Source organism: Lonchura striata, chromosome 1, assembly GCF_046129695.1.
Source record: "Lonchura striata isolate bLonStr1 chromosome 1, bLonStr1.mat, whole genome shotgun sequence".
NCBI classification, from domain to species: domain Eukaryota; kingdom Metazoa; phylum Chordata; class Aves; order Passeriformes; family Estrildidae; genus Lonchura; species Lonchura striata.
Window position 1 is genome coordinate 74,830,385 of NC_134603.1, and position 23,620 is coordinate 74,854,004.

The 23,620-nt window shown below is 40.2% G+C and overlaps 1 protein-coding gene across 1 annotated transcript in view; it reads right to left on the reverse strand.

The window, feature by feature from the left end:
- Positions 1-23,620, reverse strand: part of MYO10 (myosin X) — a 183,565-nt gene that overhangs the window by 93,212 nt on the left and 66,733 nt on the right. Inside the window, exon 3 of the mRNA XM_021546725.3 lies at positions 11,774-11,932. Coding sequence (XP_021402400.1) covers positions 11,774-11,932 — 159 coding nt within the window. The remainder of the gene's footprint in view (positions 1-11,773; positions 11,933-23,620) is intronic.

Consider the following 23,620-nt stretch of genomic DNA (forward strand, 5'->3'; position numbering starts at 1 on the left):
TTAGCCTCCAACAGGATCCGCTCTTCATTTACCACCACGAGGCTTGCCAGCGCTGCCCGGAACCCACAAAGACACTCTCCAAACCCCAGCTGGGACCAGCGGAGGGTGCCTCAATCGCCCGCCCTCGCCCCAGGACGAGAGCTAGCCAGGGCTGAGAACAGGGATCTGGGGTGGGAGCGCGGCACTAATATCAAGAAACAGGACTTTGTTCTACTCTCTTAAGAGCACTTTCAAGCCTTTCTTCTTTAGAGCATGAAAACTCTACGTTATTACAAAAAGAAAAGCATGCTTACTGATGCCTCAAAAAATATGTTTCTAGACCATTTTTTAACAACTTCAGAATTTCCTGGAGTCTCTTAAGGAACTGATTCCTTGTCTGAAAAGTAAAAGTTTTGTTTTGTTTTGCTTTTTTTTTTTTTTTTTTTTTTTTTTTTTTTTTTTAATTGGGTATTGGTATTAACCTGCCAATTTATTCCACAAACATTACCTTCTGGGCTTATCCTTAACATATGGGAAACTTCAAATTAAACTGCAGGCTCATCTCAAAGCTACTTCTATGTTAGTTTTGCAAAAGGCATGGGAAAAGATTTTTATCACCATTCCACACAACCTTGGCATCTCACATACCTTTAAATCATCACAGCTACAGGAACATTACCAAAGGACAAAACCATTGTTTTCACAGAACATGCAGTGGCAGGCAACTTTTAAAAGACCACAAAATAGCCATCACACTTCATTACGTTTTCAACACCAAATTTTAGGGTATCAGGATGAAAAACCTGGGAATATAAGAGTTTGCTCCACACTGCAGCTATGGCTTTTGTGGTTCAGAGTTCTCTCAGGTGAAAGGATTGATGGTTATCAGTGTTGAGTTTATTCTGCAGCAAAGACAACCAAATGTCTACCACTTACACATCAGCAGAAAAAGGAGAAAGATGGCTGGGCCACATTTTGGTGTGCCTTTTAGGGGACACAGAAGAAGGGGCAATGGTATGCCATAAAGAGGATGTTAATTAATGCCCTCATTCATGGTAGGACTTTGATTTATCCTCACTGTGGTAAGTATACCCTGTCTTTCAGCTAGTCCCATGCTAATTTCAGTGGGACAGAATCCAGTTGTCTCATGTCTGAAGCAAAGCTTCTTTCTTAGAAGTGAAGTATATAATCAAAGTGAAGCTGCAATTCAATGTTTTTTAAAAGTACATGTTTTAAATGTTTTCAACCAATCAAGCCATTTCTAAGATGGAAATGGCATACTCTATAATCATCTTTACATACTTGGGCTACTGCAGGCCTCACCATGTCTGGCGACTCACAGTGAACTTCCAACCACCCAAATTTACATCAGCTTTGCTTTTCTCTGTATCTGTGTTCCTTGTCATTGCACTCGACATTATGAACCCTAAACTGTCCTTTTTTTCTTCTTAAGGTCAGCTGTAGGATTGATTGTAAAATAAGCTGCTTGTAAATACACAGGCCACACTACAAATACAGCAGTTACCACCCACAGGAGAGGACCTTTAGAAGGGAACCAGAACATGATAGGGAATGTCACTAGAAAGATCAGCTACCTACAGCCAAGACCCACCTTCTACATTTCTCCCTGTCACTGTTTTTGAAAAGTGTCTTCTCACACTGCTCAGCTGTACTTTCAAACCATGTTCTTCAGTTCCTGATGGAAACTGCAGCAGCTTCTTCAACCAATCACCTCCTTTCCCTGCTGGCCTTTTCTCCTGTGGAGCACAGAATAGATCCAAGGAATAACAGACCGAGGTCTCTTCAAAGCCAGGCTTTATGCTTGATTCCACCAGCACAGTTCACAAGAAGATTTTGGAACAGTTTTGGACTATTTTAAAACGTGATTTCAGATGATCACAGGCAACTGTTGGGCAACAGGACACTCTCCTAGATGCAGCCTTGTCTCTTATGTTGACCCTTCAATTCAGCTAATGTGACCTTAAGCTTCCCTAGGTCCAACAGTATTAAGCAACACCCTCCTTGTTCTGAAACTCTCCTGAGGGCAGAGGCTGAGCTATCTCTTCAGGAAAAAAGTTGTACTTTGTAACCCAGCTACCTTAATTTCTACACTAAGAAAATCCTTCCACTCCCTACAGCTTCAATCTTGCATATTTATTAAGTCCTTGTCCTAGGAAGTTAAATTAAACTGTCTAGGTCTGTTTCTTAAGGGTAAAAGACTGTGATTTGGTCTCCTTACTTGCCAATGTAAATACCCAAAACTGCATGGAGGCAGATACCTTTCTGCTTCCACAGAAGGCTCAGAGATGGTAAAACCTCTCCACCTGGTTAAGAGATATGCTCACAGCTTAATCTCATCTTCTTTTTCTCTTCATTTTCTCCTTCTGGACAGGTTGTATCATGTCGATGGGGATTACTCAAGGAAACACTACAAGTGTTATCCTGAATCCACACAAAAAGCAATCCAGTTTAGGAAGCATGAAACCAATTTAAAAAAAGGTTGATAACAGAGCACTGTTACAGCCAAAGGTAAAAACCAAACTAGCAAATAATATAATACAGATGTCAGACAGACATTATTTCTTCTTTAAGATATTCATAGGTCTCTGGCAGTTTTTCTCCTGTATAAAAAGCACCAAGTCTCCTTGTTTTTACTGTACTTTTTTGCTGACTAATACAATGCAATGCAGCAGTTCTATCTACTGGGTCAGAATAATGATCTTTTGTACAGTTTTCATATAAACAATTACTGAAGAATTTCTCTCTTCACCATTGCCAAGGGGATACAGGCAGTGACCTCCTGAACACAAATACAATTGATTAGAACAAGACATTGATTTTTGTTATTTTCATGTACTGCAATAGAGCATGTGAAAGTTAAGTTTCCACATGAGACTGTAGCAATCTGGGAGCAGTTTTAACCAGACTCAAATCAAAAAAGGCCTCAAATCAAAAAAGGCCTCACAAAAAGCAGAGACCCCATGGCTTATCACTTCATTTCAAATGGCCTATGGCACAAACTAGTTCTTCCTCCTGCTCTGTTATTGCACAATGATCAAATGAGCCTTTCAAAACTGTCTGAAGGTCTAATTTACCCTCCAGCAAGGAAAAGAAAAAAATGGTCTTCTTCCTTCCTATACATTCATACTGGAGAGATGAAGGGGCTTTTCAGAGAAAATACACCCAAAGGAAAACCAAAATGCTGGTAAGACAATGAACCAAAGAACAGTGTCTCTATAACACTGGTGAAATATTTTTATATAAAGCTTCACAGATCTGTTTAATTCTTCCTGAAAGTATTTTACATACTGATATGCAGATTTCCATAACTTCCATGGCTCTTTAATATTTGAATACCTCTTCTATAAAAATGGATTTTTAAGGAGGAAAGCAGGAAGAGCAGGAATTACTCTTTAAAATAACAAAAAGAGAAATCAAAAGCCAGCATAACTGAAATCTATCTCCATGCCAGGTAGTTAGCTGGATGGGACTGAACTGCAGCCAAATAGCCATCAGTCAAGAAATCAGGACTGAGATGGAAAATGGAATTAACTGTCAAAAATCTGCTAAATGGAAGTTTTGGATTCCGTTTGCTTTTAAAAGGAGAGACTGATAAACATCAAAGAGAAAAAGCTGAAACTGCCTGTGAGAAAGGGACCACCTATTTTCAAATAAAAATAACAGGCTGGCTATGAATCAATAATACATTTACACAGATAAACAATAGCTATAAAAATTAATTCATTCCCACATTAAATGGGTTGTTTGCAGCCTTTCTAGTATTAAACTGCTGGAATATGCATATAAGACAGTTGGGTGGTGCAGCACAGGCAGGAAATTTTGCACAGCTCACTTTACAGTAAAAGCCTAACTCATGTAAAACGTGCTGTCGATAGGTAAGCACCCTAAGTTTTGGAGCCCAAATTCCTGCCCTCCTTTCAGTGACTTTGCTGGACTGGGAACAATAGACATTACAGAAAGGAGCCAAAGCTTACCTCCAAGTGAGGCAATGACATTGTTTGCAAAAGCTTTGACTGAACAGCACTAAGCTACTGTTGGCATTTGTGCAAATGCCTTATAATTTTTCTTTTGATTCTGCATGTTGGTCTGCTTTCTGTTGGCTCACAGAGTTAGCAGTGACATGCAATAAATGAATACTAACCTTCAAATCTGGGAAGATTTAGCAATACCATCACCAATGACAAAATCTGCACATGATGACAGTTTTCTACATGAAGTTACCATCAAAGATAGCATAGAGCTTTTGTATTACAAATAGAAAACTCGTGGAAGTAAACAGAAACTGACCCTGTTGCCAGTCCATCTATTATTTATTCCCCAACCAACCAACTAACCGAGGAAAAAAATACTGCTACAGAGCAGAATAGAAAGAGCAAGCTTTCATGTTTTAATAAAACTTTGACCTCTTCACCCTCTCCACCTCACTAAAGCAGCCTACCGATGCTAGCAGGCAAAGTCCTTACTGCCATGTGTGCACCCAGCAGGTTACCAACACCACGTAATGCACTGCAAACCACAATATAAATGTATATGTTGTGCACATGTAGCCACTGCACACGCTGCAAAGTGTTTGTGGAGCTGTGGCATACATGGCAGTGTACGCAGCGACACACACCTTGCCTTTCTTTTAATGGTATCACATTGATCACAACACCTCAGGCTGAAATACTTCCTTGGATCTGAAAGTAGGCACCTTTAAAATCCCTGGTATTTTCAGTTGAGGACTTTGTGAGGACAAAGTTCAGACAAACACTCTTTATTGTTGTTCTTAATATAACTATTAGCAGTTCCACAAGTCATGCAGAATGGAGGAAGTCAGAAGCAAGGTTGGTTAACCAACTGATAGCATTTGTTTACTTCTCATATCATTACAGCTATGTTTTTTCCATTAACAGATATTTTAAAAAAACACAAATAAAAAATAATGATAATTTGCCTGTTGTAGACAATTGTTGATCTATAAAACTGACCAGCCTTTAGAAATAACAATCACCAGTAATAAATTTCACTAGAGTCCTAATTAAAACCCTGCTGTGTTTTTATAGATCTTTGTCTGCTGCTCTCTAGTAACAGATGTGAAATGGAAGCTGTAATTAATGCTTGGAGACAGGAACTTGCTTTGAACTGCATTTTGAAAACATTATCTCATGTGTGCAAGCATAACATTCTAATTAGGGAGGTAAGCAGCTATGTATAGACATTTGTCATGCATTCTTAGCAACAGCGTTCTCTGCTTCCACACTTCTTTGGAAAGAGCTGGTGGCAAGAATTTTCCCCGTCTTCTCATTAGCTCAGGAAGGTGTGAAAAACACTGTTGTGGCAGCACATTTCTCCCTCTCTCATGATTTTTCATAGAGGTGCACAGAGAGAAAGAAAGAGAAAACAATTTCTATTTCTGCTCCTTGTTTTTCCTATGTGGAATGTGTTTGGAGAATTGTTTACATGGAGTAATTGCTTGATTGGATACTGGTGAGGATTGTTTGAGCCTGATGGCCAGTCCAATCCACCTGTGTCTGGACTCTCAAGAGACGGTCTTGAGTTGTGTTAGAGATATAGAGTTAGAGAAAGTAGGATGTAGTTTTAGTATCTTCCTTTATATAGTATATTAATGTATTTTAGCATAATTATAATAAAGAAATCATTTAGCCTTCTGAATTGAGCCAGACATCATCATTTCTTCCCATTGGGTTCACCTGCATTTACAACACACTGTGATTCATCAGCACACTTTTAAAATTTCTTTACCGTAAAACCAGAGCAATTAAATAAACAGCACCTTCCCCAGTGACCACAGAGCAGATCCTGCAAACCAGTTACCTGGGACTGCTCTACTGCACTGGATGCCTCTGGAGAGGAACTATGTAACCACAGCTGGATTGCAGACAAGACCAGGATAAATGCAGTTCTAGGGGCTAGTGTAATTGTTCTAGGGGCATGTACTGTATTTATATACATGTTATATGGTACTAATTAATGACACGGTTTCTGGGTACCATTGTCTGTGGATTTTTTAGTCCATGCCCCACAATATTTATAACAAGACACACAACAGGCCAAAGACCAAAGCTGTTGAGCTGTCCAGAACATTGTAGGGGTACATGGCATACTTTCTTTTTAGGTTCAGTTTCTGCACAAAGTGTGTCCAACATTTAAGAAACCAGACATGAGGTTTTGTCTTTATTAGTAAACACTTTAAGGCTATAGTTTAGTGGTATTTATGGTCAAAGGTTGGCCTTGAAGGCATTGGAGGTCTTTTCCAACCGCAGTGATTCTATGATTCTAGTAGCTTCTGCTGATCTTCTTTGTTTCTCTGCCTTCACCTACAACTTGTGTCCATGTTAGAGGACACCTGAGCAGTAATGCTATTGAAGTGTCTGAATTATGTCTGTCTGCATTACATCAAATATGACTTTAGTGTGCCCCGCTATTTTCTCACTGTAACATGCCGCAGTATTTACTTCCTGCTGACCATCACAGCACAGTACAGAGCAACAGCACTGGATCCAAAAGGAGTTTTACTGTACTCAGAAAAAAATAAATATACAAAACCCCAGAAAAACAAGTCACATAGAGCAACTGACCTAGATACTAAAGTGTCTGTGTCTGCAAACAGAATTTGAAAAAAACCCTGTAGTGACTATTGATTAATACTGCACAAACATCAGCTAGTTGCCTCTGGGAGCCCTCATGACTTCAAGGGAGATAAATTATCTAATTACTGCAAGCTTAACAAATTACAACTGAACATGCTGCTTAAGTAAATAAACACTAATATATTTAAAAATCAATGCATAAATAACTGAAAATCCCTTTTAAGAACAGATAGGAATGAGCATTCTGTACAATGAAGTGGCTAGGAGCTGTGCAACAACCTTGTCAGGGAAGAGACAACTTTTCCCAGTTGTCTCAAGTTTAACACCTTATTCAAAAATTGGATAAATGTTGCTTTTTCATCCAAGTTATTAAATGTTTGTTGCTTCAGCTGAAGAGAGAAGGGAAGCTAGCCATGAAAACTGAGCTCCTAATTACCATCATCTTCCCTCTGATGTGGATGTGGCTGGTACAGCATTACATGTCAACGTGGCTGGTACAGAACTTTTCATACATATGCATGCAAACATAACAGGTGGTTATAATTATTGGCGAGCAAGCTGTAGTCCTAATTTGAGAGTGAGCAAAAATAGGTTGTGTTGTCCGTCACCCTTCCTGAACACCACACCCAACTGTTGGACAACCTGGAAGTCACTTTTTCCCCCCATCAGGGGAGGGTGACTGAGGGACCGCCACACTGCAGCCCAAGCAGAACACTAATCTGGGCATGGTGCACATCCTCCATCTAAACAAGACAGGCACGTGTCAAATCATCATCACCACTTCAAAGGTGGATGTGCGGATGTGCCCACCTAGCATTTCTTAACTTAATTCAAAAAGAAAAAGCTAGTCAAAAGGGGTTTGAAATTTGTTTATTGCTTGAGCTCATGCAAATGATGGTGGACATGACACTGAAAGGCTCTGCACTGACCTGCACAATATATACTGCAGTTATTTCCAGCCTCTCACCTCAGCAAAAGCTGCTCTCTTATCCTGCGCTCTGCTTTTCCAAAATATGCTCACCTGCATCAATAACCAACCACTGGCAGAGACAAGACAACTGCAACTCATCCCAGAGCCAGCCCAAACACCATAATTTGTGCGACTCACAGCACAATCCACGCTGTGTGGCTTATGGCATTCTCTCCAAGGCTGAGCCAGTCTGCTCTGCAGTGTGTACTTAACTAAAAGTAAACCAGAATCAACAGCTAGGGAACAATTTGTCTTTGAATGTTGACAAGAGTGGCTGCCACAGCACTTGCCTTCTCCATACCACCTGCTCTGTGATGGCCTCATTTCAGAGGTGACCACATCCCCCAAATGCTTCACAAAAGGCTCAGTTTTCAAATGTGGGCATCCTTCATTTTTAGCACTAGTGTTTATCTTTCCATATTTTGCCACATACCAGTCTAGCATGCAAGCTAATCTGAGCATTCAAAGATGAGCATTAAATCTTTTATGCTGATGTCCACAGCTGGATAACCCACTGTTGTTCCTAGTAGAAACAAAATGGGAGATGAAGTAGCAATGAAAGCTTGTGCACTGTATGATCACTGCCATCCTAAATTTTGTCCTTTCCTGAACAACAAATGTGGTGACAGCATGGAACGAAGCTTTCAAATAAATGCAGTATTAATCACAAAGCCTGAAAAAAATACCAGACAGTACCAGCCTGCCGGGAAAAATTAAGAAAGGACTTGTATGTCCTATGCTTCTCACAGGCCAAAAAGGGAAAGCACACACTCTTTAATGGAAATTCACACAAAAGGTATCACAAAAAATTAACAGACTTGACACTGATACAAAAAGATGGTTGCACATAGACATGAACGTTTTGTCGTTCACCTTTTTGCAAACAGCCAAGATTCAGCTGAGAGCCTCAATTATGTTCAGAGCCAGGCATCATTCACACTATGAACATAATCTGTAATCTAAGTCAATATTCTTCCCTCCCCAGGAGATATCAGGAAATATAGAAAATCCTCTGCTGACCCTTTAAAGCTGCAGTTGTTGGCCACAGCAAATAAAGTTACTGACATGTTTGACAAAACTTGGCATCAACAGCAAATAAATCCGTAGTATGAATTAGGAAGTAGTGAAAAGTTTAGGAACACAGGTATGAGTATGTGAGACAAAAATGTTAATAAGTAACAAAAGATTAAACTGAACTCAAACATCTGAAGATATTAGTTTATATTCTCATTGCCAGAGAAACAGCTCTTCCAATACAGAACAACATACACTTGTTCTGTATTAACTTAACAGTGGAAGAGCTGCATAAATATTTGTCTTGCTGAGAAACTGTTTAAATTTCCATGTAATTGTTTCTTCTGTACATTTGAAATTACATACACTTTACATTACAATTATGTATATTGCACTTGATATAATTTTTATGTGTGTGAACAAGCAAGCTCCAAAACTTAAATCTCAACTAAGTGTACCTTGTTCAGGTAAAAAGGCGCTTCCTGGTCTCAATGCCATTGAGAAAAGGAACAAAAAGCTGCCATGCTCAACAACCACACAAATATATTTGTAATATTACAAGCATAGAACTCAAAAAGTGACAGCATATACATTTGCATATCTCTTCCTCTTACACAGGATGCGAATAAGAAGGTGCACAGAACCAAGATAAAAGGGATCTGTAAGCTAAAAGACAGAACATGGCAATTATAAGGTGGTTTGTATCTTGCGATGGCAAGAAGTCTTTCAATGGGATGATCAGCCCCTACGCCCACAGCGGAGAGTGGTACATGCCTTCCCAATTTATCCCTAATGCTCCAGGGGCAGATACAGCCAAGGTGATGAGGCAGATCCAAGAGACAATGTGTGAACTACAATGATGAAGCCTTTCCTGGTCAAGGGAGAAGGCAAATGTATAATCTGTAAAGTTTTTATTGCTCCTGGCATAAATTCCAATGGCTTTTACTGTCCTGTACTAGAGCTGGTTTGGTCCCAAAGCAGAATCATCAAGCAAGTTTGAATGATCAACTGCAAAGTAACCTTCAACAAAGGTAAGCTTAATGCATCTTCAGGTTTTTTTTTTTTTTAACATTAAAATATGATTGAATTTCTCAATATATAATATGCTCAATATATAAGTGAAGCAATTTTGGCTCAAAATGACAGACCTCTTTTTGCAATGACAACACCCCTTTCTAAAATTCATGCTCGTATATTTATAAACTTTCATGAAATTATTCAAGACATTCAATCATTTTTTTGGGATATTTTTGTTCCTGAAGCCCTTTCCTGCTAAAACAATACTATTGCTGCAGTAGGAGTGAGGTACCAATGAGGTTGGAAAAAGAAGATGCTTCTATGGTCTGGTCCTGGTTACATATACAGGGCAAGAGAAAGGCTTTCATATCCGTTTCAAAACACACATTTTTTCCAACTACCTTTTCAGTAATCTTTCAGGTGGATTCACAAGAGTAAGCAGTTAAATTAGCAAAATTGAAGGCACAATGCATAGTCAGTAGCAACTGTAGGTACCAATGAGGTTGGAAAAAGAAGATGCTTCTATGGTCTGGTCCTGGTTACATATACAGGACAAGAGAAAGGCTTTCATATCCGTTTCAAAACACACATTTTTTCCAACTACCTTTTCAGTAATCTTTCAGGTGGATTCACAAGAGTAAGCAGTTAAATTAGCAAAATTGAAGGCACAATGCATAGTCAGTAGCAACTGTAGATCTGTCATCATTAACAGCACACAAACCTGTTTGTCCAGAAAAGTGCACCACACTAAGCACCAAGGATCAGAACACCCTAAACTTGCCTTGACAAGCTAAGAAAGAAGCTAGTACATGTCTCTTCAGAACAACTGTTCTATGCCTCATCAAAAAAAATCACACTCATACTCTCATGGTTTTTTAAAAAGGGGTGTGTTCTCTATGTGAGTACAGATCACAAAACAATTTTTTAAAACTTTGACTCACACTGAGTACCATAAGCTCATCTAAAAACACTGATGGAAAACTAAACTTCTATCAAATATATGTTTTTTACTCGCACATGCAGGGCTGTTCATTTATGCTATTCATCTTTTGTTTGCTGATTTTTCTGAATGGTAAAACAGTTCATTTGGTTTGAGAAGAAAAAAATATACATAAAGACTTATGTAACGAGAACCACCTCAATATTAAGGATTCTCCATGCTAGCCACTTTTAGGGTAATGTGTAAAGGAATATCATTTAATTGTGCCCTTTTTTGCTTTTTATCAAATCTTAAATACAGAGAAAGATTATTTTTTCACTTAGATATGTTAATATTTAAAAATCAGAAGCCAAACTCAGAATATGAAGCTTGAAATAAAGCATGTATATGGTCAAATCAAGGGCCCAGACATATGATGAAACAAAAACTGTGTTCTGTAATTATTAGTAAAAAAATCCAAACCAAAATTGCCAACCACTGAAGCACTGAGAAGTGCAATTTTGCAACCTGTAGTATCTGCTAATATTTCTTGTATCTTTCTCATGTTTAGTGAAGTTCCAGACTCAGGAAAGATTTGTATCTAGCTTAAGATTAATGAAAATATTGAAGGACCAGGTAAATTTAATAATAAAAATCTTCCTTACAGAGTTAAGGAAAAAAATTTTGTCTGGACTAATTCCTAGTTTTGGAAACTGATAAAAAGCTGTCTGTTCCCATAGACCCCAAACTCCAACTATCTTTATTTTATGACACAAATGCTCAGCTTGACAATTGTATGCTTCTTTCATAATAACCTTTCTACTACAATGCAAGAGGAGAAGCTGATCAGAATTGGATCTTGGCCTCCTAACAGGATCTCAAATGGCAGTGACAAAGTTCCACCACATCCTCTTTGGTGACATACACAGCACATGTTGTTGGGGCAGAGAGTCTAAAGGAGAAGAGGAAAATGAGCATCCTTTACACAACCCTGTCACTGAAAAGTGTAGAAGTGTACGTAGCATGCCAGTTTTTCAAGATTTCCAAGGGATTGCGTGTCCAGTCTGAGCTACCTTCTTCTTCCATCCCTGTAGGTGAGAAGTTACCTTACTATATAAGGCATGCTTCAGCTCTATGTGGATACACAAGAAACTGGAAAGCATTAGTAGAGGAGATAGCACAGAACAGCAAAACACACACAGGACTTAACTTCAAGAACATTCCCACTGGATAGTTTTCTTAATTTTAGAAAAAACTTACATAGATTTTATCTTGCTGATATCGCTGGAATAAGTTGTGCATAATGGAGCCTTCATGAAGATCTACAAGTGCTGCCATGTCTTCCACACTCTCTGTGCTTGTTTGATGCATAGACGTTACTTTTTGGTGAGTGATCGTGCTCTGTTTATAAGTGAATACCTGAAAGAGCGGAAACAAAAACAATATTAGTCAGAGCACACATTCAAAAACTCCTGTCTGAGAATGGAGCTTTCATACCCATTCCTATCCCCTATCCAGCTTATCAGTGTGCAGACTTGGAAAATATAATAGCCTGGCAGGGTATACCTTTCTCTAAAGCTTCTCTGACACTGGTTGAAGCCCCAAATAACTACATGGGTCATAAGAAACACTGACATAAGAACACACTGACAGTGCACTGAGGACTGTAAGGGCTTTTCCTGTTAAAGGGCAAATGCAATATTTTTTCACACTGTATTAGTGCTAGACTTTACCAAGAGAATAATAAACCAAGCAATAACCATTCCCAAAAATACAAAACAAACCAAGTAATAAACCCCCTCTTACAATAAAACCCATGTACACTCAAATTGCTCTGGGAGGAAACGTTTGACTGTGCAAAACAGCAAATTAAAATGAATGCTCTAATAGTCTGCAAGTGTTCATATGTTTGATCTGAAATCCACTTAAATGTTTCCATTCAACTCTCCAGTCAGGAAACAGTCATTATACCTAATGCAAGTAGCATTTTACATTCTGTGTGCAGCAGATATTTAGAAATTAATAAGCCAACAGGTTTCTTAATTGTTTTTTGCAACTAGTTTCTGAAGCCAGTTCTTAACAAACAGTAAAAGCTCTAAAAAAGAATTTAAATACTTTGTTAGAAAATACTTCCATATATCTTCTGTAAAACTATCACAAATATGCAAGAAGATGTACACAGTCTCAATATAGTTAAACTTTTATGAATACTAGTAATAATCAATAAAGACTACAAAACAATTGATTTCGAATTCAGCACCCCATTTCCTGCAAATTTCCTTCTTGGCACCTCATCCTTATAGACATATGCCCACATTCGCATAGCCAATGCTCCTCAGCCAGTACCTGTCTCTGCTAATGCTGCCATTTTGGTGTTGGAAAGTCAAAGCATGGAACTAATGCAGCTACTTTGTGGCAATACTAATGTACTTCCACATTAGAACATTAGGAAAAAACCCAAACCCTTCCAGAAACCTTTAAAATAATATTTATGAAGCCAACAGAAGCAGAGCCATAACTGTCAGCCAAGCACCGGCAAGCACTGTGGGAATGTTGCTGCGGGCTGGGGGTCATGCTGCGCCTGAGGGGCCACCTCTGCACAGGAGGAAGAAACCCCTCAGAGGTTTTTTACCATAAAACCTTATGTATGTTCCTGGCAATGAAAGACTGAACAAGTGACATTGTAGGAGGCCATCCAGACAAACAGTGATGTTATCTGTCCTGCTGAGACAAGTGAGAAAAGAGAGGCTGAAGAAGCCGGAGGCTGAAGGCAGATTAGATGAAACACCAAAGCTCTATACTTGGATATCCTAACAGCTGACAGAGGAGTATAGCCTGAAGATATTTCTTCATTAAAATAGTATCCTAAACATAGCAAATGCTGGCATAGGCCATCACACTGTTACAGATGTCACTTGCACCAGCAAAAAGCATACCAAAGGAAAGCTGGGGAAATAAAGGAGATGTGGGAAAGACATTTCTGACAGGAGCTGGGAGGTATCACAGACATCAACAGGCTATGTGAGTAAACCATCAGAAAGTTACAAAAGGTTCAGAACATCCTAGGTATAATCCCTGGCTGAGGGAAAAAGACAAATATGGAGAGATCAGAGCCTTATTTTGCTGTAAGACCCATAAAGATGACAGGACCAAGACTTGTACAGGGCAGTGGGACCCTGCCAAGACGGAAAAAGCAGCCACTTGTAGGAGCACATGGTCTAGAACATCTAATAGACAGAACGAATGTGAAGAGCATCAACTGATTGCAAGACTTTTGGGGCTGAAAAATGTGTTAGCTGTCCTAAGACTAACCATACAAACTGTAAATGGAATTAGAGATAATTACATCTCAAAAGTTATTAACTGCACTTCCTAGTCATAAGAACCATAAAGTAAAACTCAAAGGTCATACTGTAGAACAAAAATACCACAAGCTGAAAGATTTGGAAATAAAAGGGATATAAGGAGAGTAAATAGTAGAAGGAAAGCAACTTAATAGAGTCTACGTATCATCCTGGATACAGAAAAACAGACTCAGTGAAAGAATTAGGAAATCAAAAGGAGACGACACATATCCTGTGAGTGCATCTCATGTGAACATGGAAAGGAAACAAAATATCACTTCTAGGAGGACAGCCCTCATATTTGTGATTTCTAGCCTTCAATGAGTGAGGCACAGGTTAGTAGGATAGGCAGAGCACACCATACATTACTTAGCACATTTATCAATGTAAAGAATTCACAAACACCAAGAAAAACAACATGCCAAATGAGTTGCATGTGGCAGCACTACAGAATTTGGTTTCTGCAGATTCATCCTTTCCCACTCAAACTCACTATTTTCTCTTCTTCAGTCCAGTTGTTCTAATACTTCCATCTCTGTCACACACTGCTTCCTTGTTTGGGTGAAGAAATTGTTCTGTGAGCTGATTCAGAGATAGTACTCTAGCATCACTCAGCTAGAAAACACACCAACTTCTAATAGAAAGCTGCCACACAAATAAGAAAGAAGGAGGAACTCTTCTTGAAAACTGAGTAGCTACTTTTCCTTTATTTTTAATTTTTGCCGGAACCATGCATCCCTCATATTTCTTAAAACCACCATTAACACTTTATCAAAATCATCTAACAAGACCAAAGTCTTGAGAGACGACTGCAGGTTCACATGTACAGACCTCACCCCCTTAAAACAAGCTTTTTGTAGTCCTGCTGCTCAAACTCTGAAAAGCCTGCTTTGTTTTATTTCATCTTGAATCAGGCCTTTATTAGGATAAGGACTTGGAAAAACTACCTTGAATTTTATCATTACTAACTAGAAGATCATGTTATGAAATATTACAGCACTTGAAATCCTCAGGAAATAGGAACCCAGAGTGACTCTGCAGGGTCAGCCCAAAGAACAGAAGATGACCAAGTTGGCTCCCGAACTTCAAGAGGACCCAGTTGGCAGAGTGCAGGAACATCCATCCTCAAGGACCCTCCCAGCATTTCTGGAAGGTCAAGTGCGACATGCAGGAAACTAGAATAAGATTTAAGACAAGCCTAAATGAGAATTCAGCAAAAACTTCTTTCCTTTTTAGATATAAATGGTTCAAGATAACAAACATGCTGAATACATGGAAAACTCTAAAATAAACCTTAAAGAGGCAGCATGCAAAATAAGAACTCTCAGTGTTATTCTGGAAATGAAAATTAGAGGTTGAGATAGGATGGACCAATGCAAAGAGCAACAACAAAAAGAACAAGCTTAAGAAATGTAAAACAAAACAGCAAACTCAGCCTAACAACAGTCAAGTACATTTTACTGAGAAAGGAGAACCCTTCAAAACCGCCCTGCTGTCCTTACCACAGCTTACTAGTGCTGTGATGAACATGCCAAAATGTGACTGAAGTGAAGAAGTGGCCTAAAAAGCCTGAGGACAAAAGCTACCCTGCACAATTAATCTGGCATGTTAAGGAAAAAAAAAGTTGTCTTTCAAGCCTTCCATTTAAGGGAAATTCCACAAACAATGTAAAATTAATTTTCTGCATTGAAAAAATATCCCTAAACTCAAGATTTATTGGAAATTGTGTTTTAACAAAAGATGTAATTTGTAATACAATTTATTAAAATGAGCAAAGTACATCAAAATAGGCTCTCAGTGACAGAAGTACACATTTTTTCTCTCTTATGGCACCATTTTGTGACATGATGTCAAATTTTAAAATGATCATGAAATGGCATCAAGAGATTTCACAACAGCTGAGTCAAATGAGTTTAAGAGAATGCTGAATTAAGTGCTTATGTACATCAAAAACCCCACAATCCTCACATTTTGCAAAAGCTACAAGTCACACTCGGGATTTCCAGCCTACATGGAGCCAATACACAACTGAACCATTCAGAAAGTTTTCACAAGTAGATGAGGTCTTGGTTTGGTGCTGATGATCCACATTGGATGGGAGGGAGGCAGAAGGTACTCCAAAAGTTTCCTGGTTAACAAGTTGGTATTTGAATTATAACCTACATTGTTTTAGTGAGGTTTCTGTGAGATTCTTATTTAAAGGCAGAAGTAGCCTCATATGCACCATGGAAGCCCTGACACAAGCTGGATCATTATTAAAACTGTTCCCTGAAAATGTGCAGTCACCTACTGAAGAGTTCACATACTGCAAGCATTTTAGAACAACCCCTTCTACACACTGACCCATTATCCACCACGTGGGCAGCAACTGCATCAGTTGGTCACCTGCCATAGCCTCGCCATTAATAACACATGCTACTGCCTGACTGGTGCCAAGTACTGCCTGCTTGGTTATGGTTATGCAGCTTAATATGTCCCTGTTGTTAGTCTTGTTCCAATAAATCAAGAGGGTCTATTGGTAGGGGTAACAGACATGGAGCAACCAATCTCTGTAGGCTGCTCTTTCCTGCACAAGAATGTTTTTTACCAACCCTAGGTGTACTCTGTAAACTGCAGAGCTTTACGGAAAATAATCCTGATACCCAAACACATAAATCAGAAATACTAAAGTTTTGTCACACACTCAATTTAAATTAAGTTGCTCAAATCCATATAACCAGAAGTAGAAGGTAAAATATGGTAAACATAAAATTTAATAGGACAGGTAAAAGTGAAAACAAAGAGCTACTGTATAGAAGTCACCTGAGAGACAGGTTTACAAAGTAAAAATATACAAGCAAACAACCACAATTTTTTCAGTAATTCCTGTGATATTAGAAAACCAGCTGCTACAGCATCTGGGCAACCCACAAGCACCAGAAAGCAAAACTAACTGACCCAAAAAGTAAACCCTACAGCCTTCCTGTTGCTTTCCCATGGACTGCCCTATGTGAACTCTTCACAGGGTTAATCCCAATGGCTACTGTGATGTCCATAAAAATGCATGACTCAAGAGCAGCTCCAGAGGACTTGGCTCATACATCCACAACATCAGTGCCCTCTGTTATCTGAGGCATCTTTTTGCCTATTGTCACTGACCCCAGAACAGAGATGAGCACAGCCCAACAAAACACACAGGACTGTACAGAGAAATATCCAGTTAAAAATATTAATTCTTTTTTCATTCTCTGCTGTTGGTCTGAACGGAGGATCATCATTTGTGTTTCCCTCATGTTTAGAAGTTAAAAGAAGGCAATAAATCTTAAAAAATGTCTTTATGGATTAGTCCAAGCAGAAAAAGGAGGTCATTACAAGCTGTGGAATGCAGCATTCCAGGGGAAAAAAAAAATCATGACAAGTCCAAGGACCCAGAAATTAATAACAAAAACAAAAATATAGTATTTTACCCTTTTTTCCTGGAGTGATCTACTGTCTAATTAGAAACTTAAAATACAGGACAAGGATGTTCCCTTATAAATCTAAAGTAATTTAAGATCAAATGTAAAGCAGAAGAACTATTGACATTGTAAAATTCTACAGTTAATTGTGACAAGAGTGCAACCTAAGTTATGTTTTTGTTCAGTAATACTATTTTTCTGTATCAGTTGATCTTAGACACCCACTGTGTTGTTCCAAAATAATCTTTCAGATAACAAGATGTACTAGGGCCTAAGGTTTGCTTTGATGTAAAGTAACTTAATCTCTATCAAAGTAACCAGAAAATTCCACAATGAAGTTTCTTACCCTTGACACTATGAAGGAAAATGAAAAAAATTATGTAAAACATTTATTGATATCAGGAAAAAATAACCACCAATCTGCTATCTGTGACCTTCTGGTCCTGTCTTCAAGCAGCTATCCCATACACACATCTACTGAGAATCAGCCTATTTTCCATCTGTTTTTTAAAATTCTCCCCCTTGTGTGCTGGGAACCACTGCAGTCTCTGGCCTCCCTTACCTGTTAGATGTTAATCTTGATCTCTAATGGAAAATGTCTAAATGACCACTTTGCACATAACTGTACTTACCCCATCAGTTGAGTAATACACAGCGTGTAAGTTGTGGCAATCCTACACTTTATGCTTACCCTCTGCTCACTTTGGTTCCTGCCATTTTCAGTCTTTGTTCTTTGTCCTATCAATCAGCCCCCTTCCAAACCCTTCCTCTCAGTCCCCGTTTCATATCTCTTCTCACACTCGTTGGGACTTCAGACACCTGTGTCAGTACCTGCTCCCAGGTTCAAGTGCTGGGAGCCTGCCCTGAAGCCTTCCTCATCTTCTCCCCAGCTTCCAGCAGTGACATCACCAGCAGTGACTTGCAGCACCTCCCCAAATGGCTTTCCTACTACAACTTTCAGGTTCTCACACCCACACAGAATATCCCTTTCTGCTCCCAAGCTCCACAGTGACAGGAAGTATGCTGTCAGGATGATAGCCCTGGTCAGTGCCGCAGCAGAGCTCATCAACCCACTAAATTGTGTCTCTTTGCTGTTCCTTTACATGCTGACCACTGTCAACAATCTTGTCTGATCAACACTTCCCACCTAACACCCATTCCACAAGAGGTTTTAAAGTTTACTTCACCCTCTGGACCATTTTCATTCATAGACAAGCTCTGCCATCAAGTATGAACAAGTTTCTAATTACAGGTTCAGAACTTATGACCCTTCAATTGGGCTTCCCTACACAGACAATTAAGAAATTTAATTGGAACTAAACGCATAGATTTTACCTAGATTGCACTACTGTAAGCTAAACCTCAAGGCAGTCCATATAATTCTTACAAGGAATAAACAGAAGTGCATCTTTCACCTCCTTTCCAAGTTATCTTGTATAACTTACAGCACCTGCAGACACCACAAAGCTCAAAATTTAAGAAGCCACCTATGAATACTGTAACTGCAGTACTACAGAAAATGTGCAATGCCCCTCGCATGTCACCTGCACCTTCTTCATAATGCAAAAGTGCTCCTTTCTGTTTGTGAACAAAGAAGTGAGAGAATTGCAGCTGCCAAAGCTTTCCCATAATGCTGGAACAAGTGGAGCAGTCCAAGGGCAGGACACAGGACATGTACCCCATCACATATCTCCAGCTCCCTGATAGGCAGCCAGGCAGCAGCAAGGTCGGACCAGCTCTGGCCATGCAGAAACCCAGGGAGGGGTCTCTGAGGCACGTCCCTGAGAGATGAGACAGAGAGCAGACCCCGTCTTGTAGCAGAGAAACAGAAGGTCTGGGCCCATGTTCCCCATGGGTTCAATCTCCATCTGTCAGAAACCCAGGGAGGGGTCTCTGAGGCACGTCCCTGAGAGATGAGACAGAGAGCAGACCCCGTCTTGTAGCAGAGAAACAGAAGGTCTGGGCCCATGTTCCCCATGGGTTCAATCTCCATCTGTCTTGGGACACCCCACCATAGGCACTCCCAAATCAGTGCTACTGTAAGGAGCAACTATCAAACAGTTGTAATGACAATCATGCCTTTTGCTTTCAGTGCACATCACCTTAACTGGCTCAAAGGATAAGGAGGTGAAAACTCTTGGTCTCTGCAGGAGGAAGACCAGAACACTAAAATCACCCTTTATTCATCATTTTCCACACAATTGAAAAGTGCATCTACATACAATGCCAGGCACTGAAAGCATTAGCTTTCCTCTCAATGTTACTTACTGCTCAAGTGAAAATTTCAGTTTCAAATTTTTATTCTGTGATTCACAGAAATAAACAATGACTATCTGCAATTGAATGAACAAAGCTGCATTTGAATAATATGCCTCACTATCAAGAAGTGGAACAACTATGGTCAATAAGCAGCCTACAGATTATACCAGCTTTTTTTGAGACACACAGCAATTACTTTCAATAGGTCTTTTTTCTAAAAACAAAATAAAAAAGGTAAAATAGATAGCTGACAGATAGTTGACTCGACTGTCTCCAATACTAGAATAGGAGCAGCCTCTGTGCAACTCCACAGCAGTGAAACCAGAGGCAATGTTTCTGTGGGAGCTGGAGCTCTAAAGAAGCATCCCTATAGAGCAAGCCTATATGAAAGCTTGCCAGAGAAGGTGATACTCCAGCGGGGCTCTCCAGGATTCCAAATAAAACCCAAGCAATGTCACTGTGAGCCTTTTGGCCTCATCCCTCTACATCCTTCTCAGCCCAACACTTCACATTGAACTGACCCTGCCTGGGTTGCTGGTGCAGCCCCCAGGGCCTGTGGGTGCTGATGGTGCCCAAACCCTGGAGGAATTGTCCCACCTGCATGAAGTCATGCACAGGGGGACCAGGAGCTACCTGGGAAGCTGCTGCCAGGCACAGCTGCCTGGTAGGAATTTCCCACCAGGAAGGTTTCTGGCCCTTATCACTTCTGTATTATTGCCAAAACCAAGGAGGCTGTGCCACAACACCAGCTGTAATAGATGAAAGGTCCTTCCATCAACCCAGTGCAAGCTGGTCCCCCTGAACAGGAGGACCACAGCCACTGGGCTGGGATTAAAGCAGCAAGGCTGCTGCTGCAGAGGGCTGGGAGGGAATAAAAAGAAAAAAGACCCAGAAGAAAGGTTTTTGCATAGAAATGGATGGTCTTCATGGCAAATTTCCATGTGCTGACACAACTTATGTCTTAGGTTTCCTTCAGCCCTCCTACCAGGCAGCAACCAATCCCTCAGCTCTGGTCAGATGCAGCCAGACACCAAAAGTTCTGCTGCAGCTCATGGTTCATTCACCAGGTACTGGCTGGCTGTCAGGAGCAAGCAGACCTGCAGGAGCACCCCAACAGGCTCCAGTGCCAGGACCACCCTCATGCCATCCATGAAACAACCAACATAGCCAGGAGCCAGGCTGGAGAAGAGCCAGCACAGACTGCACTTGGCTGCTGGCAGCATGATCCAGTGAACTCCCACAGCAATGCACCAGTCAGGGAGAACTGCAAGGTCTTACAACCCTCAACTACCTCCATACTGAAAGGCACCACCCACAAAGGCTCGAGCAGTAACCCCCCAGACCCAATTTGCTCGCCCCATCTTCTCCTGCAGGTCTTATACCACTGGCAACAGAGCAAAGCATGCTTCTCCTCCAGGGCTTTCCACCACCAACTCCACCTCTGTGTTCCTCTTGTAAAACCTCCCCTATTTCCAGTCATCTCTCCTCCCCACCACACACCTCTGCCCCTTGCCATTGTGGTCCCAGTTTCCCTCCTGGTGCCCTCTCCTGCCCATCACCTCCCCACAGGGAGATCTGTCCCTTTGGAACCACCCTGTCCAGCTGTCAAGGCAAAAACTTACTTTCCAACCCACATGTTCATTTCATTTTGAATTTAAAGTGTCCAGTCCCTGAAATCTGGCAGAGGTGCACCTCAGACCAACTGTCAGTCAACTGGTTCCCTGTCTGTTCTACCCACACCCAAGGGAGGACCTAAATGTCACAGGAAACACAAAAGGGTTGTCAGACATCAAATTAATACTCTACTTGAAACAGGAGTGTAAATGTTATGTGAGATGCCCTAAATACATTGGGACAATAAAATAATATAGAGCAAGAATAGTATATTGGCAGGCATTAATCAGGAATCCAGTGCTGAGGCCAAAAAAACCCTCTGCACTGACTATTTTTAAAGCTGTTTGTGAATTAAAAACATGACAACTTGCATATGTCTAGAGGAAGTCTATAAACACATAATCTCAGCCTTCAGATCTCATGACAAGCTTTAACTATAAAACTCTTAATTTTTCCTCAGTTATTTTTTTTTAATTTCTCCAAAGCTTGGCTTGATTTTTGCTAGTGTAAGTACTGTATGCTTCACAGCAACAATATTTTATTGTACTCAGCTTTTTAATCAAACAACCTTTTGCTCACAACAGCAATGTGCCTATTCCTATAGGACCTTACTGCCTTAATTTAAAGAAAACACCTTTTAGATCTTTATGTATTGACATGTTTCCAGAGAAGCAGAATAGGCAAAAGATTGACATCAGAGTAAACTGGTGGAGCTTGATATTATCTTTGAGGGATTGGATTCCTTTTCAAGTTCTTTTGAACCCACTCCAGTGAAATTTAGATAAGGGTCTACTCTCATATTTGCTTGTTAAAAATATATAGTTTTAGGGCTTTTTTGCCTTTATGTTACAAGAATTAAAAAATCTAAATTACAGACAGTACAAAGCTCTGTATGAGTTTGCAGAGATCACAGATCATAGACTATCTCAAGTTGAGAGGGAGCCTTAAGGTTCATGGAGTCCAGCTCCCTGCTCCTTGCAGAACTACCTAAAACTAAACCATGTGACTAACAGCATTGTCCAGATGCTCCTTGAACTCTGTCAGGCTTGGTGTCATGACCATTTCCCTAGGAAGCCTGTTCAAGTGCCCAACCACCCTCTGGGTGAAGATTCTGCCCCTAATATCTGACCTAACCTCACACACACATTTCATGTAATTCCCACTTGTGAAAGCTTAAGTCCAAATTGAACCATGAAGAAAAAGCCCTTTTATATTTCTTGTTAAAGTTAACTTTTAATCTTTTTTTTTTTACTATATTACAAAATGGCACTTCTACAGCATCCGTAATTGCCTTGTAAAGACAAACCAACCTCTTCCCTTTACCAGCATGCCACACTCCCACCCACACCCTGGCACTACACACTGTTGCTCAAGCCCAGAAAATAGAACTGGGTACAACCCTGGCATGAACATCAGCCCCTCACTCACTCTTTTCTCATCTTTAAAGGATCAGAGGGGCTTTTCATTAAGCCAGCATTTACTACCTGCTGTTCCTGCAGTTTGCCTGCGGTGAGAGGTTTTGACACAGCTATGCTGCTACGAAGACAACCAAGGGCATATTTTATCTACAGCTCAAAGCAGTCCATTAAACAAGGTAACAGTGTACTCAACTTCCCTTCCCCCAAAACTTGCAGGTATACAATGGTAAAGGAGGAGAGAGAGGGCAAGAAGCGGAAAAGGGAGGAACTGAAGCCTTAAATACAGTAAGCTCCCAAGAACGTCCATCCAGGAAAACAAATATGGACATGATGAGCCATAACACACAAAGGAGAATACTCAAAGCAGAATTATGGGCAGGTGAACTTGAAACATCGGGTGTTTTCCCCAAATCTAAGCACATAGTACAGCTTCTATAGCAGTCTAGTCAACAAGGCTCTGCTGTTTCTAAGTTGACTTTTACCATGTGTGCTGATCTGAAAACAATTCATCAGGCTTTCAGGAAAATGCTGTCTGAGGAGGAACAGAAGGCAAATGCCTCTGTCACTACAGCCACTCAATCAGCTGAACAGCAACTGGGATTTTTTTTCCAGTTCTGACCTAAGATAATAGAAGGTGCCCTTAAACAAGTGCAGATAGATGTGACTTCTTACTTATGTGCATGGTTCTGACCATGCAGAAGTAATTGTAATTATACTGTAGGTGGCAACAGACCAGCTCTCAGTAGGTGTCCAAAGCTGCCTTTTAATCTACCCAAGTTAGCACTGGGTCTCACAACAGCATGGTTTCTCCTGCCTGAGAAGGTATCCTAAATATCAACAAATTATTTTTTGTTAGCATGGAAGCATTGTCAAATAAAAAAAATAAGTGCAGGTAGTTTATCCACACTCAGAATCAGCCAGTGCCATTCATAAACATTGCCAGGGGCAGCACCATGTTGGGACAGAAAAGGCTTTGGCCCTATTTCACAGTCTAGGCTAGAACTGAATCTCAGCTGGCTTCATACAGCATGAGTA